General features: G+C 38.5%; 1 protein-coding gene across 1 annotated transcript in view; it reads left to right on the forward strand.

The window, feature by feature from the left end:
* The window catches only part of LOC113407190 (collagen alpha-1(XXIV) chain-like), a 238,741-nt gene that overhangs the window by 157,804 nt on the left and 67,860 nt on the right, over positions 1 to 13,077 (forward strand). Inside the window, exons 29-32 of the mRNA XM_026655329.1 lie at positions 8,685 to 8,738; positions 9,135 to 9,179; positions 9,300 to 9,344; positions 12,129 to 12,182. Of these exons, the coding sequence (XP_026511114.1) occupies positions 8,685 to 8,738; positions 9,135 to 9,179; positions 9,300 to 9,344; positions 12,129 to 12,182 (198 nt within the window). The remainder of the gene's footprint in view (positions 1 to 8,684; positions 8,739 to 9,134; positions 9,180 to 9,299; positions 9,345 to 12,128; positions 12,183 to 13,077) is intronic.

A 13,077-nucleotide genomic window follows, 5' to 3' on the forward strand; every position in this document is an offset into this window, starting at 1 on the left:
CATGTACGATTTCAGCTTTACGCGGTCGGCAAAAACAAAAACAAAAAAATAATAATTTAAATACTGTTTCTGTAGTGCGGGCGATTCCGCCCGCCATTATATTCAGTGTAATTTTGACTATACGCGATTTTCGCTTTAGGCGCTGACTGCGGAACGTAACCCCAGCGTAAGATGAGACAGACCTGTATTTTTTTCCTTGTGCACAGTGAACTGATCCAAAGCCCATTTGAGTCAATGGGAGTTTTTCCATTGAGTTAAACAGTTTCAAAGAGAGCAATTAAGTTGTAAAATAATGTGATGGTTTGATACATGATCTATGTGAACTCTTCCTCTTAGAAAGCTAGTTAATTACTTATTCTTGTTGGCCTGAGCACTCATCACCTTAGATTTAATTTAATGCTTTGAACCGGGGGGCGCTTGATGCCTTACAAAACTGGGTCTTTTATGAGATGAAAAGTAGGGTATCATCTTACTTAGAAGAGAACACTTAAAACAAATTCTTAATGATCTCTTTTGCCAAAATTCTTGAATCCTTTTCTCTCAAATACTTTTTTGTAACAGGAACTGGAAATAAAAATAGTCTTTCATACAGTTAAATATCTGTTGCATCATTTCCTTCTTTTAAAAAAGACATTTCAATATATAGTTTTTTGATGAAAATAAAAATGTTCATATACTTTAATTTACAAATATTATAAGGTTGGAGGATTTTTAACTTTTGTTGGATAAAGATAAATACTTAAGAAGCTTACATATGTGTCCTAACACTAGGGTCCTATACAGAAGATTAAGTTTAGTAAACTTGTTTTGCATCACAAAAGTATGTGACCTATATATTCTTTTAAATTTTTCTTTCATTATTATTACTGCCTTATACAATGTTACATAAGATATTTAGAAAAAAGTGTTATTTTATATTTATTTCCAATATATTTGAAATATACTTTATATAGTACTAAGAATATACTACTTTTTCATTAGAGAAAGTTGCCTATAATGTTCTTCTCCCTTCAATTATGGTTTCCTCTTCAAAATAATCTGTTGTAATTTGCTTCTGTTTTGCTAGTACAATACATATGAACCATTTGTGAAATACTGCATATAAAATGTATAATCTCTGCTAAAAGTTAGGAACTGGGGTAATAATAAACCTTATTATGAAGCTGCTTCTAACTGGAAATGCCACGTCAATGTTTTCTTTTCTTTAGGATGAGATATACAGAATAATTTATCCTAGTCTTTTACACTTGATCAAATATGTGAAGCTGAGTTGAAACATGTACGCATATCCACTTTTCATCTAAAAGTGTCTATATTAGCCCTAAGGGCCTGTGCTAACATTAGATGTTCCTGTATAGTTATTCTACACATAAAACCATGAGATTGTGATGGACTTTCTAAATCTGGTACATTATAGGTCTGATTCTGCTCGTCTAACTCAAATAAAACTGCTATTTAAGTGGAAGATTTGTCTGAGTTAGGGTTGCAGGATTAAGAAATTAACTTAAAACTTCAACTGCTCACAGACAAAAGCATCTTCAAATCCCACCAAAGAGAATTGCTATAATCCTATGAAAATAGGGTGCTTGCATTCCTACTTCATTAATAACAATGGATTTGGCCTTCTAAAATATTACTTTGTAGATGTGATTTAAAAGGTTGAGGAAATAAAATGTTACAATTTGGGGATGTATTTGTTGATTTAACAATAATAGTATACCTTTTAACTAAACAATGAATAATCTTTAAAATCCTCCTAAAACCACAACACCTAGGAATGTTCAGAACTGGTTAGATAAATTTACATGTGAAAACAGTCATACATAATTTAGCTCAGAAAATCATCAAGTGAACTGTGGGAAGCACCTAATGAGACACGACTTGCAGCAACATGAATGGTATGTAGAGCAACAAACCACAGCGAAAAACAGGCTGCATTCACACTGCAGCATGTAGCTGCACATGTCAGTGAAAGGCTCTGCCAGGGGGAGGCAATGGGGAAAGGCTTGGCAGCAGGGAGTGCTGGAGCCTTTCCCTATTGCCTCCCTACCAGAGCCTTTCCCCACTGGAAAAAGGCTCCAGAAATGGGGAGGCAGCAGGACACTGCACTGCTAAAAGTAGCTTCATTAGAACTTGTTACAAAATGATCCCAGTGCTGCAGTCTTTGTTCAAGCTAACCTCCCCATTGAAGCCAATAGGAATTTTGCCTGCATTCTAGACTGCAGGATCGGGCCCAATATAGGATTAATGTATGAAAAATATATAGAGACCACTTAAAACTGAAGATGTCACCTTTGGATTAAATGAAAGCTGTATCGGAACACTGAGCTATGTGTGGCAGGATTTAAAAGGGCACATACAGCAAGTTGCATGCAAAAATTAAATAAGAGCATATGAAAATTCTCCTTTGTGTATAAATAAAAGAACGGATCACATCTTCACAGCTGGAATTTATAGGAAGTTTTAATAGCAGTGACCAGCTATTGCTGCATTGTTACACAATGAAATGGCTTTATACCATACACCATTTACCCCTGAGCAGCCATTTAGCATTTAAGACTACCCAGCAGTCCAATTTTGTTAAGACTATCCAGCTATGCAGTCTTCCGTACATGGGGGAATTCTGACTAGCTGAAGAAAAGATCAGTTGTTCCTTCATTCTCTCTTTGCTGTGCCATTTGGTGTGCTGTTTACCAAGTAAGTGTCTCATCTAGCTTCTACAGTATTTCACCACTTCATGCTTAAGACTTTGCTAAAGTCATCCCAGCTAAAGTCATTGTGGAGGGGCAAGTCACCTGCCAATGGTGGAGAGGCCAGAGATAGGAACAGCAGCCGTAGCATGGGAACTGTTGGTTCTGGTCCTGCAGCAACCCATGTTTTATTCTTTAAATGTTGCACTTGTGACAAGGGAATATAGAGGTTGCCACGCTGGTGGCTCCTCTCGGGTAGGACACATTGATACTTGGTGAGGTGGGGATAATTGTACTTGAGGAGGGGAGTCACTCTTCTTACGGTGGGTGAACTTGAGAGCTTGTATGAACCCAGGAGAGGTGTTACTGGAAGTATAAAAAGGCCATGCTTACAGTAATGAAGCTGTTCTTCCTGCTAGCTGCTGTGCCGGCTCACTAGTACCAAGATATCAGTCAGGAGAGCTGTTAGTACCATACTGCCATGATGCAAGCTAATTTATGCAATAGAAATCTCAGAGTATGTCTACAGTAGAGCAGGTGGTAGAACTTCCAGCTCAAGGAGCCATAGCTACACTAGCTAGCATGGTAAAAATAGAAGCATAGCCACCCCGAGTGTACCTGTGGTCTCAGACAGGATTGTACTCAGAGCAGCCAAGTCCTCCAACTGTTTGTGCCACTGCAGCTACACTTCTATTTTTAGCACACTAGAGCTAGTGCAGATATGTCTCCTGGAGCTGGAATGTACACCTTCCCGCTCTAGTGTAGACATAACCTAAAACATGAGGTGCCAGAGCTTCTTTTTGTTCTTACTATAACCTCTGCTCTTTCTGCTAATATAACCAGTCTCCTTTTTATTTGGTAATGATAAAATATACATTATGGACCAACTTCTGATGTCCTTGCATGGGCAAAACTCTCATTGAAATCAGGGGGAATTTTCACTGTTAGCATTCTTTGCCTATGTTTAATAAGGATGTGTCCTTGCAAATTAAAGATGATATACTAGCTGTATAAACATGATAGCTTTTGCATGGCAGGGAATGGTAAGAAGACGACTGATAAGTCATTGAGATGGGTTCAGTATATTCTGCTTGGTACTGAATTAAGAGCAAGGGAGAACGTGTGATCTATGTGCATGTGGACAAAAATCAGACAGGCTCTGTGATATGTTACTAAGGGGTGAATGTAAGTGTGTATCCTTAATTGTTCAAGGCAAGAGGTTTTAAAACTAATATAACTTTCCATTGTTCTTGCATATTAAACTTGTGGGGGGGGGGGAACAGAGTATGCTGTGTTGACTCTTTTTCCTATGTTTAGGAGAAAGGGTGGGAATGAGTGCTGTTTATTTATTTATTTATTTGTTTGTTTTGTCAGGCAAATATTCCTTGGTTAATTATGATTAAATCATCATAAACATGCATGATAATATATTCCCTCCTCAAAATAAAGCTGAACCTATGCCAAAGAAAAAAAGCAGTAGTGATCACTTGGCAGCTGTATTGCCCAACTCTGCAGTTCGTAGACTCGTACAATATGCAGCCTATATTAAATAACTGCAGCCAAATTGTGTGTATTTCATTCTGCACTAGCTACTGTAGGGAATGATACTAATTCTATTTGATCGAGGTTAACTGTGCCAATAATGAGTCACACAGTAGTATTTATAGGAATGATGCTCTGCTTTTGATAGAATATACAACTGCCCTTTCTTTGGATTCATATTCTTTGCCCTGTGGCAGACAAGAGGTTAATACAATATCTAGTATCACTGGACATCATGTTCATTTCCTTTATTTTGTTTTCATTTTATAATTAAATTACATTGTTCCAAAACCTAGTCCTTGGCTTCTAGTTCTTGCCCCCGAGTTTTATTTTGATTAGCTGTCATTTGATTAGTCATGTTTGAAGCAATTGTTAAGTTCTTCCTAATGAATAGACAACTGAAGTCAACTTCACTTAAAACAGTGGTGGCTCTATGTCCAGCAAAAATTCAATGTGTGCATGACGTACCCCAGATCATTCACCCTCCCTATTTAGTTTCTCTACATTCTGCACTGCTCTGCTTAGTATTCTGATTTTCCCCCTTTCCAGTGTCTTCTCTTGCTTATTTGACTGCTTCCTTGTGTGATGCATTCTTGACTCTCCCTTCAACTTCCAACCCTTCTTTAGCTTACTGACCTGTCTACTTGCCCTCTCTGGGATTCTCCATCACTAATGTGTCTCCTTCTTCTGCTCTCCCTTAGAAAAGTCTGAGTACCACCTGGTACTACTATCAGATAAGACAGACAAATGAGGATTTCCAGTAAGTCTACCCAGCCTGCCCTATATATTCATTGCAAGCAAGTTTGCATGCAGTATGAGTATTAGATGACATGATCAAGCAATTCAGAACAAGATAATATGGAACTAAGACTGCTTTACACATTGGGGAGAGGAATAAAATTATGAATATTGTGTAAGTAGATACATGGGTTTTGTAATAACACTTAGGAATGTACATGACTTTTAGTTGAGAGTTCTCTGTAACAAGTACCATTTATTTGAATAGCTGTAAGAGTGTGCTTGGTGCTATGCAAAACCAAAGGTGAAGAAGAGCTTACAATGTGAAAAATAGACACTCAGGACGATGCATTGGGAATCCCAGAGTTGGGATTAATTTAGCTTTTGTTTTTGTAGTTCCTTCATTAAAATGATAAATTATCTTCTTATGGGCATCCTAGGAGTTTTTGGTGGGATTATTTTTCTTCTCCTATAGAAATGTATGGAACATTTTGTTGTGGTGTGTACAGGCTGTTAGGAATCAAAGAATGTTAGACTAGAACTCAGACAGTGATAGAGAAAGTAGGGGCAATAATCAGACATTCTGCTGAGTCTTGTTTTTTTTTCTTCTAAATTACACTGAATAATAATGTAATAATCAGGATTAAAAGGTTATATAATCTCACATGGAGTCCAATCATGTACTCTTATGTAGGCCAAGCTCCCTTTTAAAATCAGGGAATCTTTGGGTCTGATCCAAAGCTTATTGAAATCAGTGGGAGCCTCTCCATTGTCTTCAGTCTGCTTTGGATCAGGCCTTTTTTCGGCAAGGAAATGTGTACTTTTGTTCACTCTTTTACTCCCATTTTCCTTTGAAAGTTACTTCCACATTCTCTGTTCCTTTGCTCTTCATAACAGTTTAGAAAACATACATTATTCCCAGTGGATTTTTGTTTTTAGGTAGGAAAATTTTAGAGATTAGATTTTCCTAGTTGATGAAAAACCATATATTTCAGACAACGCTTCCTTTTGTTGTTCATTTCTGTGAGCCAGGGCCGGCGCAACCCATTAGGCGACCTAGGCGGTCGCCTAGGGCACTAACATTTGGGGGACGGTGACCGCGGTGGCTGGCGGTCGTCGGCGGTATTTCGGGTGCGGGACCTTTCGCCGCCTCTGTCAGGGGCGGCATTTCGGGGGCGGGACCTTCTGCCGCCTACGGTGGCAAAAAAGCTGGCGGTGCTTCTGCTGTGAGCTGTGTGGCTTTGGAAAGAAGGTAGGAGAAGAAGTGAGCATGTTCTTTCTGGCACAGAGGTGTTTCTGTTGTAGTTGTTCTACTTGCAGTGTGCAAAATGAGGGCCACTCCTGGGATGCCTGATTTCAGTGAAAGATGGGGGTCTTCAATGCCTGCAGCAGCAAGCCTCAAAATAACTACCGGTCTGTCTAGGTTTTTATCACCATGGTATCTAATCGCCTTCCACAATAAGTACATACTAAGGCTGGTTTTGCGCCCAGCCCTGCAATATTTAATGAGCTTCGTCAATGACTTCAGCGGAAGCAAAGTTGGCCCCAGAATCAGAGTTCAAGTTACATACAACCTACTGAGTGATTTGTTTGGTGCATTACACATCATTATATGCTCAGTTGTTTATTAGATATGGGCAGGATAGGTGGTTGGAATGATATAAGAACTGCTCCCGAAACCTGTGCCAAAAACTAGTGGGGTTTCGAAAACTTTAGCCAACTTACCTTTCCCACTGATTTTCATTTTCCTGCCAGAAACGGAAGTGCAGGAATATCCCTTTTCTCATAAGGTGTGCAGTTTAGGAGCCCCATCCCGCATGATTCTGAACATATTCGGTTCCCGAGAGTCACTGATCACCTGTCACTCTCTCGGGTGTCAGAGAGATGGATGCACCGCACCTGTCAGGATCTAGCCCAGTGGTTCTCAAACTTTTGTACTGGTGACCCCTTTCACATAGCAAGTCTCTGAGTGTGACCCCCCTTATAAATTAAAAACACCTTTTTATATATTTAACACCATTATAAATGCTGGAAGCAAAGCGGGGTTTGGGGTGGAGGCTGACAGCTCATGACCCCCCATGTAATAACCTCACAACCTCCTGATCTAGCCCTTGATTTATATTATTAAATCCAAGTCTGATCAAACAGAATTCCGTGATGCAAGAGGAACGTATGTGAGTCAGACATGTTTTAGAGAGAAAGTGAGCCAGGCAAAACCAGCTAAACATAGTGCTCTTCTGAGAACAGCCTGGTCCCAGGTACCCAAGGAGAGGGTCTTCCGACTGTTCTCCCCTAAGCAAATACAAGTGTGAAGACTGAGAACAACACTTAGACATTGCTTGCAGCTGCAGCATGTTGTTCTCAGTCTTGAGTCTTACACAACATGCTTTCATCTGAGTTCTTGTAATTACCAACTAGAAAAATACTGTGTATAATATCACTCTCATGACTATGTAGAAATCCTGCATGACCGTCTAGATGGAACAATGTAGCATGCGATCTGAAGAACAGGTGGCCAACGATGTAGGAAACTCTAAACTATGTAGAAGTGTTACTCAGCCATGTTCTGTGCACTTGAAACTACAAACTGTTTTCTTCTGTACACCTCAGTTCACTTTGCTGTATGATATTGCAGATCTTATTTTGCTTTTAACGTTGTTAAATGAAACATCCTGAAATAATACTGTTCTGACCATATCTGAAGAGCATAATTCATCGAGTCCTTAAATGCCGATGAAGATCTGGTGGTCAGGATTTACTTGTTCTATATCTGTATTAAGTTGTCTTAAATTTATTGTCAATATCCAAATGGTTCTAATGTTTAGAATCATAAAAACAACCTCCGTTGTCAGTATGAATGAGATATCCCCTACCATTTTGGTCATTAGCTACTTTTGGTTGCTTTGATTTATATGCCTACTTATGGACTCAGATGCCTAATTTTAAACAAACACTTTTGAATATTTTGACTTTAAACATTTGCTAATATCTAATAATAATAGTACTTAGGTCTTATACAGCACTTTTCATCTATAGATCCCAAAGTGCTTTACAAAGGAGGTAAATATCATTATTCCCATTTTACAGATATGAATTGTAATGCAATATACAGTGTAATATTGTAAGTTATACTTTGTTCATATGTTGGTATTACAAAATCTCAATTTTCAAGAGACTTTAGTTAATCTAGCAATATGTAAGCCCCTGCTGAAAAATAGTTTACCATTTCTATTTGGCTTTATATTGGTTTAACATCAGAAGAACTGTACTATCTAAATTTTAAAGGCCAGATGTTCAGTCCTAGACCAATTTTTGCACATTCAGCTGATAACATGACCAAATGTGAGCATCCAAATAATCAGTTATACTTGCAAATGCAGGTTTTGTCTGCACATGCAAATTGGGAGCATAGAAATAGAGTTTGCCTTCAAGCAGGTTAAACATCTTGATTAACTATTAAACAGTGAAGACATTCTTTTTAGACTCATATTACAGCAAGCTGGAAACTGATTTTATAATAGTTGATGCTTTATTTCATATTTAACAAAATAAAAAGTGCTTTTCATCATGTGGAATTTCAGAGCTCCATGCTAAGAGAATGGGTAGTTTTCCATTCAATTGTAAAGCTGATGTGGTATCTTTCTGTTAAATCTCTAGAGTAGTTACTGACAGTAGTTTATAATTAAAACCAGAAATCACTTGTTTAATTTTCAGGGGCCAAGGGGTCTAGATGGTCCTCCAGGAGAACAAGGGACACAAGGTATTAAGGTAATTATTTATTGTTTTGTTCAATACTGCAGAGGACGCTTATACAGCACATGGTCTTGACTGATGGAAAAGAAAAGGGGGGGGGAAAGTAAAGGGCACTATGAAATAGTTTTGAGTTTGCTATTAATCCAGTGAGGGACTCACAATTTTCTGTTTCACTGAGGTTCTTATTTTTATGTATATAGTAGACATGTAGATCTGAATTCTGGTCTCATTCACACTGGAGTTAATCCATAGTAGATGCATCAATTTAAGTGAAGTTACTCTACATTTATACTGGTGTAAATGATGGCACAATTTGGCCCATGGTAATTTTCTTTTTCCACATGTGTAGTTTTCTGTGTGGCAAATCTAGTAAATTCGTACTGAACTCATTCATCATTGGTTATTTGTCAGGGAGAAAGAGGTGATCCAGGGAAAAAAGGTGTTCATGGACTTATTGTAAGTATCAGAGATGTTCTGGGCATTAGGCACTAATACCTACACTAGGAATTTTTGCCTGACATTGATTTGGAATTTATCTGACATCAGCATTCTCTTTTAATAATTTTATTTGACCAGGGCAAGGCTGGAAACCCTGGAGAAAGGGGTGATTCAGGAGTACCAGTAAGTACTGAAAACTTATAGCCCTGCTACAAAAAACAAAACAAAACCTTGCTTCACACTCAAATGCAAGGGAAATTATTTTCTTTATACCAGTCATTGAGGTCTGAGAATAATGGTTTGCATTTACTTTGTATAGAACCTTTCATCTGAGGATCTTAAGGCATATTAGTAACATCAATTTACAAAGCATCAGAATTCCTCTGTGGCATTATATCTGAGTTTTACAGATGGGTAAACTAAGGCACAGATGGTAGAGTGACATGCTCAAGGTCAAACAGTGGCAGATACGGGAATGAAACCCAGGAATATCTTATAGTAATCCTGTCTATTATTAGAAATGTAATCTTTCAGGTGAGACACTGTCTATAGGATGTAATTTAAAAGAACATTGCAGCAGAAGAAATCACAATTGCGTAATTGTGGGAGACAGCTAGAAGTTGCCATGCACATTGGAGTAGTTTTATCGCCATTTTTAGAGGAGACAGCCGCTATGGTATAGAAGAAATGTTACTATTATACCTTTTACCGTAGAGTTATGTGATCATTGCAGGGATAAAATGTATATCTCATAAACATAACTGGAACTCTATGTTAGGACATCTTTCCTTTGAACTGTATACCAATAAAAAAGCTTTTCCATAAGAGAACAAAGCTCAACCTTCTGTGAAAATCACACATTTTCCTATAGTAATATGTTTAACAGACCAGTCACACTATAGTGACTTTTCAAGAGTGGTGAGCTAATAGAAAAGAAGTAAGGAAAACAGAGGCAAGAGAATAATACCAATCATATTACCAATGCAATGCTGTACTTAAGACTAATAATGTTGGTTGCCATTTTAATCAGGGCCACTTCATAGCTTTGCCTGTTTGTCTAGAGAATTTAGAAGTTTGCTGCCCCCTGTCAGTTGTTCCACAGAGTAATATGTGTACCACCTCACACTATTCACTTGGAGGGAGTATGAAACCACATTGGTTGCTGACAAGTAGAGAGGTCATATAGAAAACACACTGAAGAAATGGCATCCCTCAATAAGAGAAGGAAAATAATGGCAAGGAAGATACCTTGCCCCACCTCTCTTCAGTCGCTGAGCAACTCTCTATTTAAATCCAGTGTTAGGTTTAAAAAATTTGGAATCTCCCATAGTTATAAACCACATCCTTTTTCAGGTGAGATGTAAAACTGAGGTCCTGACCACTCGTGGTTGTGAAGGACCGCATGGCATTTTTTGCCAGAGTAGAAATTGCCCCTTCAGTTTCAGTCAGGTATGGTATTCTTCATTGTTTCCTGTTCTACACTGTTGCCTGGTATTGCTGCAGTCGTTCAAACCAGAAGTCACTTTAGTGCCAGGTGACCTTTATCTTTACAGTAGATGTAATTCAGTTTATTTGTGGAGTTCTTGAGGATCCATTGGGATGAAAGGTGCTAAATAAATTCAAGACGTTATTCTCTTGATAGTCCCCTTTACTTCTCTTGGTGATAGTCTTTAATTCCACTGCAGTGCACAGGTGCTGGAAATGGGGGTGCTGCCGTACTCCCCGACTTGAAGTGGTTTCTATCATATAAAGGGTTCACAGTTTGGTTCAATGACTCTCAGCACCCCTACTATACAAATTCTTCCAGCACCCCTGCTGCAGTGGAAACCCCCATTTCTGATGTATTAATCTGTGAACTACGGCTGATTCTGCAGGGTAGGTTGGCCCAAGGGTTCTATTTTATATAGCTGCACTTAAGTCTAAATTCTGGTTCAGACTCAATAAACACACTGAGTATTTGACTCTACTTGCCTTTATTTAGCTCACTCTAGTTCATATCTGCATAAATGACTCCGATTACAACCTCAAAGTGGATTTTGACTGACAAACTGAGTGTGGCCTCACAAAACTCCCGTGTACAATATACCCACTTCTGAGATTACAACTGCTGGGCACCACCGCACTGGATGAAAAGATGGGTTAATCTGCCAAACAGGTCAAAGAAATAGCTAAGGAAGTCCCATGAGTGACTAAGCAGACTATGTCTCATTCCCCAGGCAGGCAATAAAGCTGGCTAGACAATAGGGCAGGAATGTATCTTGCTCCTACTGCTGCAGCACGATGAATGCTGCCTCTTGCTTTCTACCATCTCTTCTGTTTTTTTCTTTCCTGTTCCCAAGGACCTTTAATGAATTCGAGGGGCATTTTCACTTGAGTGATCTGTGACAGACAAAAAATAATGTATAGTTGAGAGCTCTGTGTTTCATTTCTTCACAGACTCTGGTGTTTATACCAAAGGAACAAATAGAGCAAAACACCTTTAGGTTGAAGAAAGATTGTCTGTAGGAACAAGTAACGTTTTTGCAGAGTGTTAAAGGTTGCCATTGTGCTTCTATATCTCCTCTTCATGGATGGAAATGGGGTTCTGTGAAACAGTTGAGCAGAACTTGCCTGTGTTGCTATGGTGTAAAGCCTGAGACTTGTCCAATTAATCCCACATATACTGTTTGAGGGACAAAGAGTCCCTTAACACTGTTGTTAGGTCACGTGTGAACCGCAGGAGTCTGTTAAGATTTCAAATGGCAAATCAGCAAACCAGCCACCCCTAAGTAAATGAAGCACAAGCAGGCGTCAGCTCACTCATGAATCACAAGAGCTGACGTAATAACACAGATCACATAGGAGAAGGCTAAGCACATTTCTAGAGCGATGTTTTGAGGGAGTTGCTGGGTGTACAGAAGTGGGAAGGAAGTGGCTTTTTACAGAATTTGAAACAGATCTTTTTCCTATTCATTTTGTTTCTCTTAGGGCTTGCCCGGACCTCCTGGAAACACGGGTGACAGAGGCCCTGTGGGAGAGCCAGTAAGTTGATCACCATACTTTCCTGATAAGGCTTTTTATATATTGTACTTAATTCCCTGATAACTCGACTTCCACTCTATCAAGGTTTGGAACTGTCACTACTTTTGGAAACTGCGCCAAGACTACTTTGGAACAGATTCTGCAGCCCTTTCTTTGGGTAGCTCAACATGAGTAACAGTGGCAGAATCTGGTCCATTATATTATGTGGCTTCACACTGCTTAGAGACAGACATACTATATGACGTAGTATGTAAATAGAACTTTAAATGTAGACATTGATGGTTTCCTTGTTATTTTCAGCCAAGTTTTATGCTAGTTATTCTGGAACCGCATATACTTGGCAGGTTACTGCTCTAACAAAAAAGAGTCTGTTTTAATAAACCTCAGGCATTCTTTTCCTGAATGGTTTGCTGTTCTTATTTTTATTATTACAAAGCCCCACACACTTTTATGTGGCTAATACTATAACAAAAGACCATATAGAGAGGCAGTAACTATATACAATCGGCTGGAAGGTATAAACACGGCAAGAATGCTGTTACATCAACAACTCTAAAGCCAAGTCGCAAGTTTATAAATATAATGTAGTAGTGTGTGTTTTCATGGTGGGACTCGCTATAAGGCTGCCATTTTATTTTGCAAAACATAAAAACTTGTCAAATAACTTTTTATATTTTATTTTTGTTGCCTATGAAAAAATTACTTTTTGTAGAAAATGGCATAGAAGTACATTGTTGATATAATCTTAAGATTTACAGTATACTGTATTCTTTTAAGTGCTGAACTGATGCCTATAAATCCATAGAATGACATGGATTCCTTCAGGTGGTCATTACGTAATTATTTGGGCTAAAACAGTGGAAAAGTCTGACAGCCTAAGATAAATTATTTAAGT

Source organism: Terrapene carolina, unplaced genomic scaffold, assembly GCF_002925995.2.
Source record: "Terrapene carolina triunguis isolate 2854851 unplaced genomic scaffold, T_m_triunguis-2.0 Scaffold210, whole genome shotgun sequence".
Taxonomy (NCBI): domain Eukaryota; kingdom Metazoa; phylum Chordata; order Testudines; family Emydidae; genus Terrapene; species Terrapene triunguis.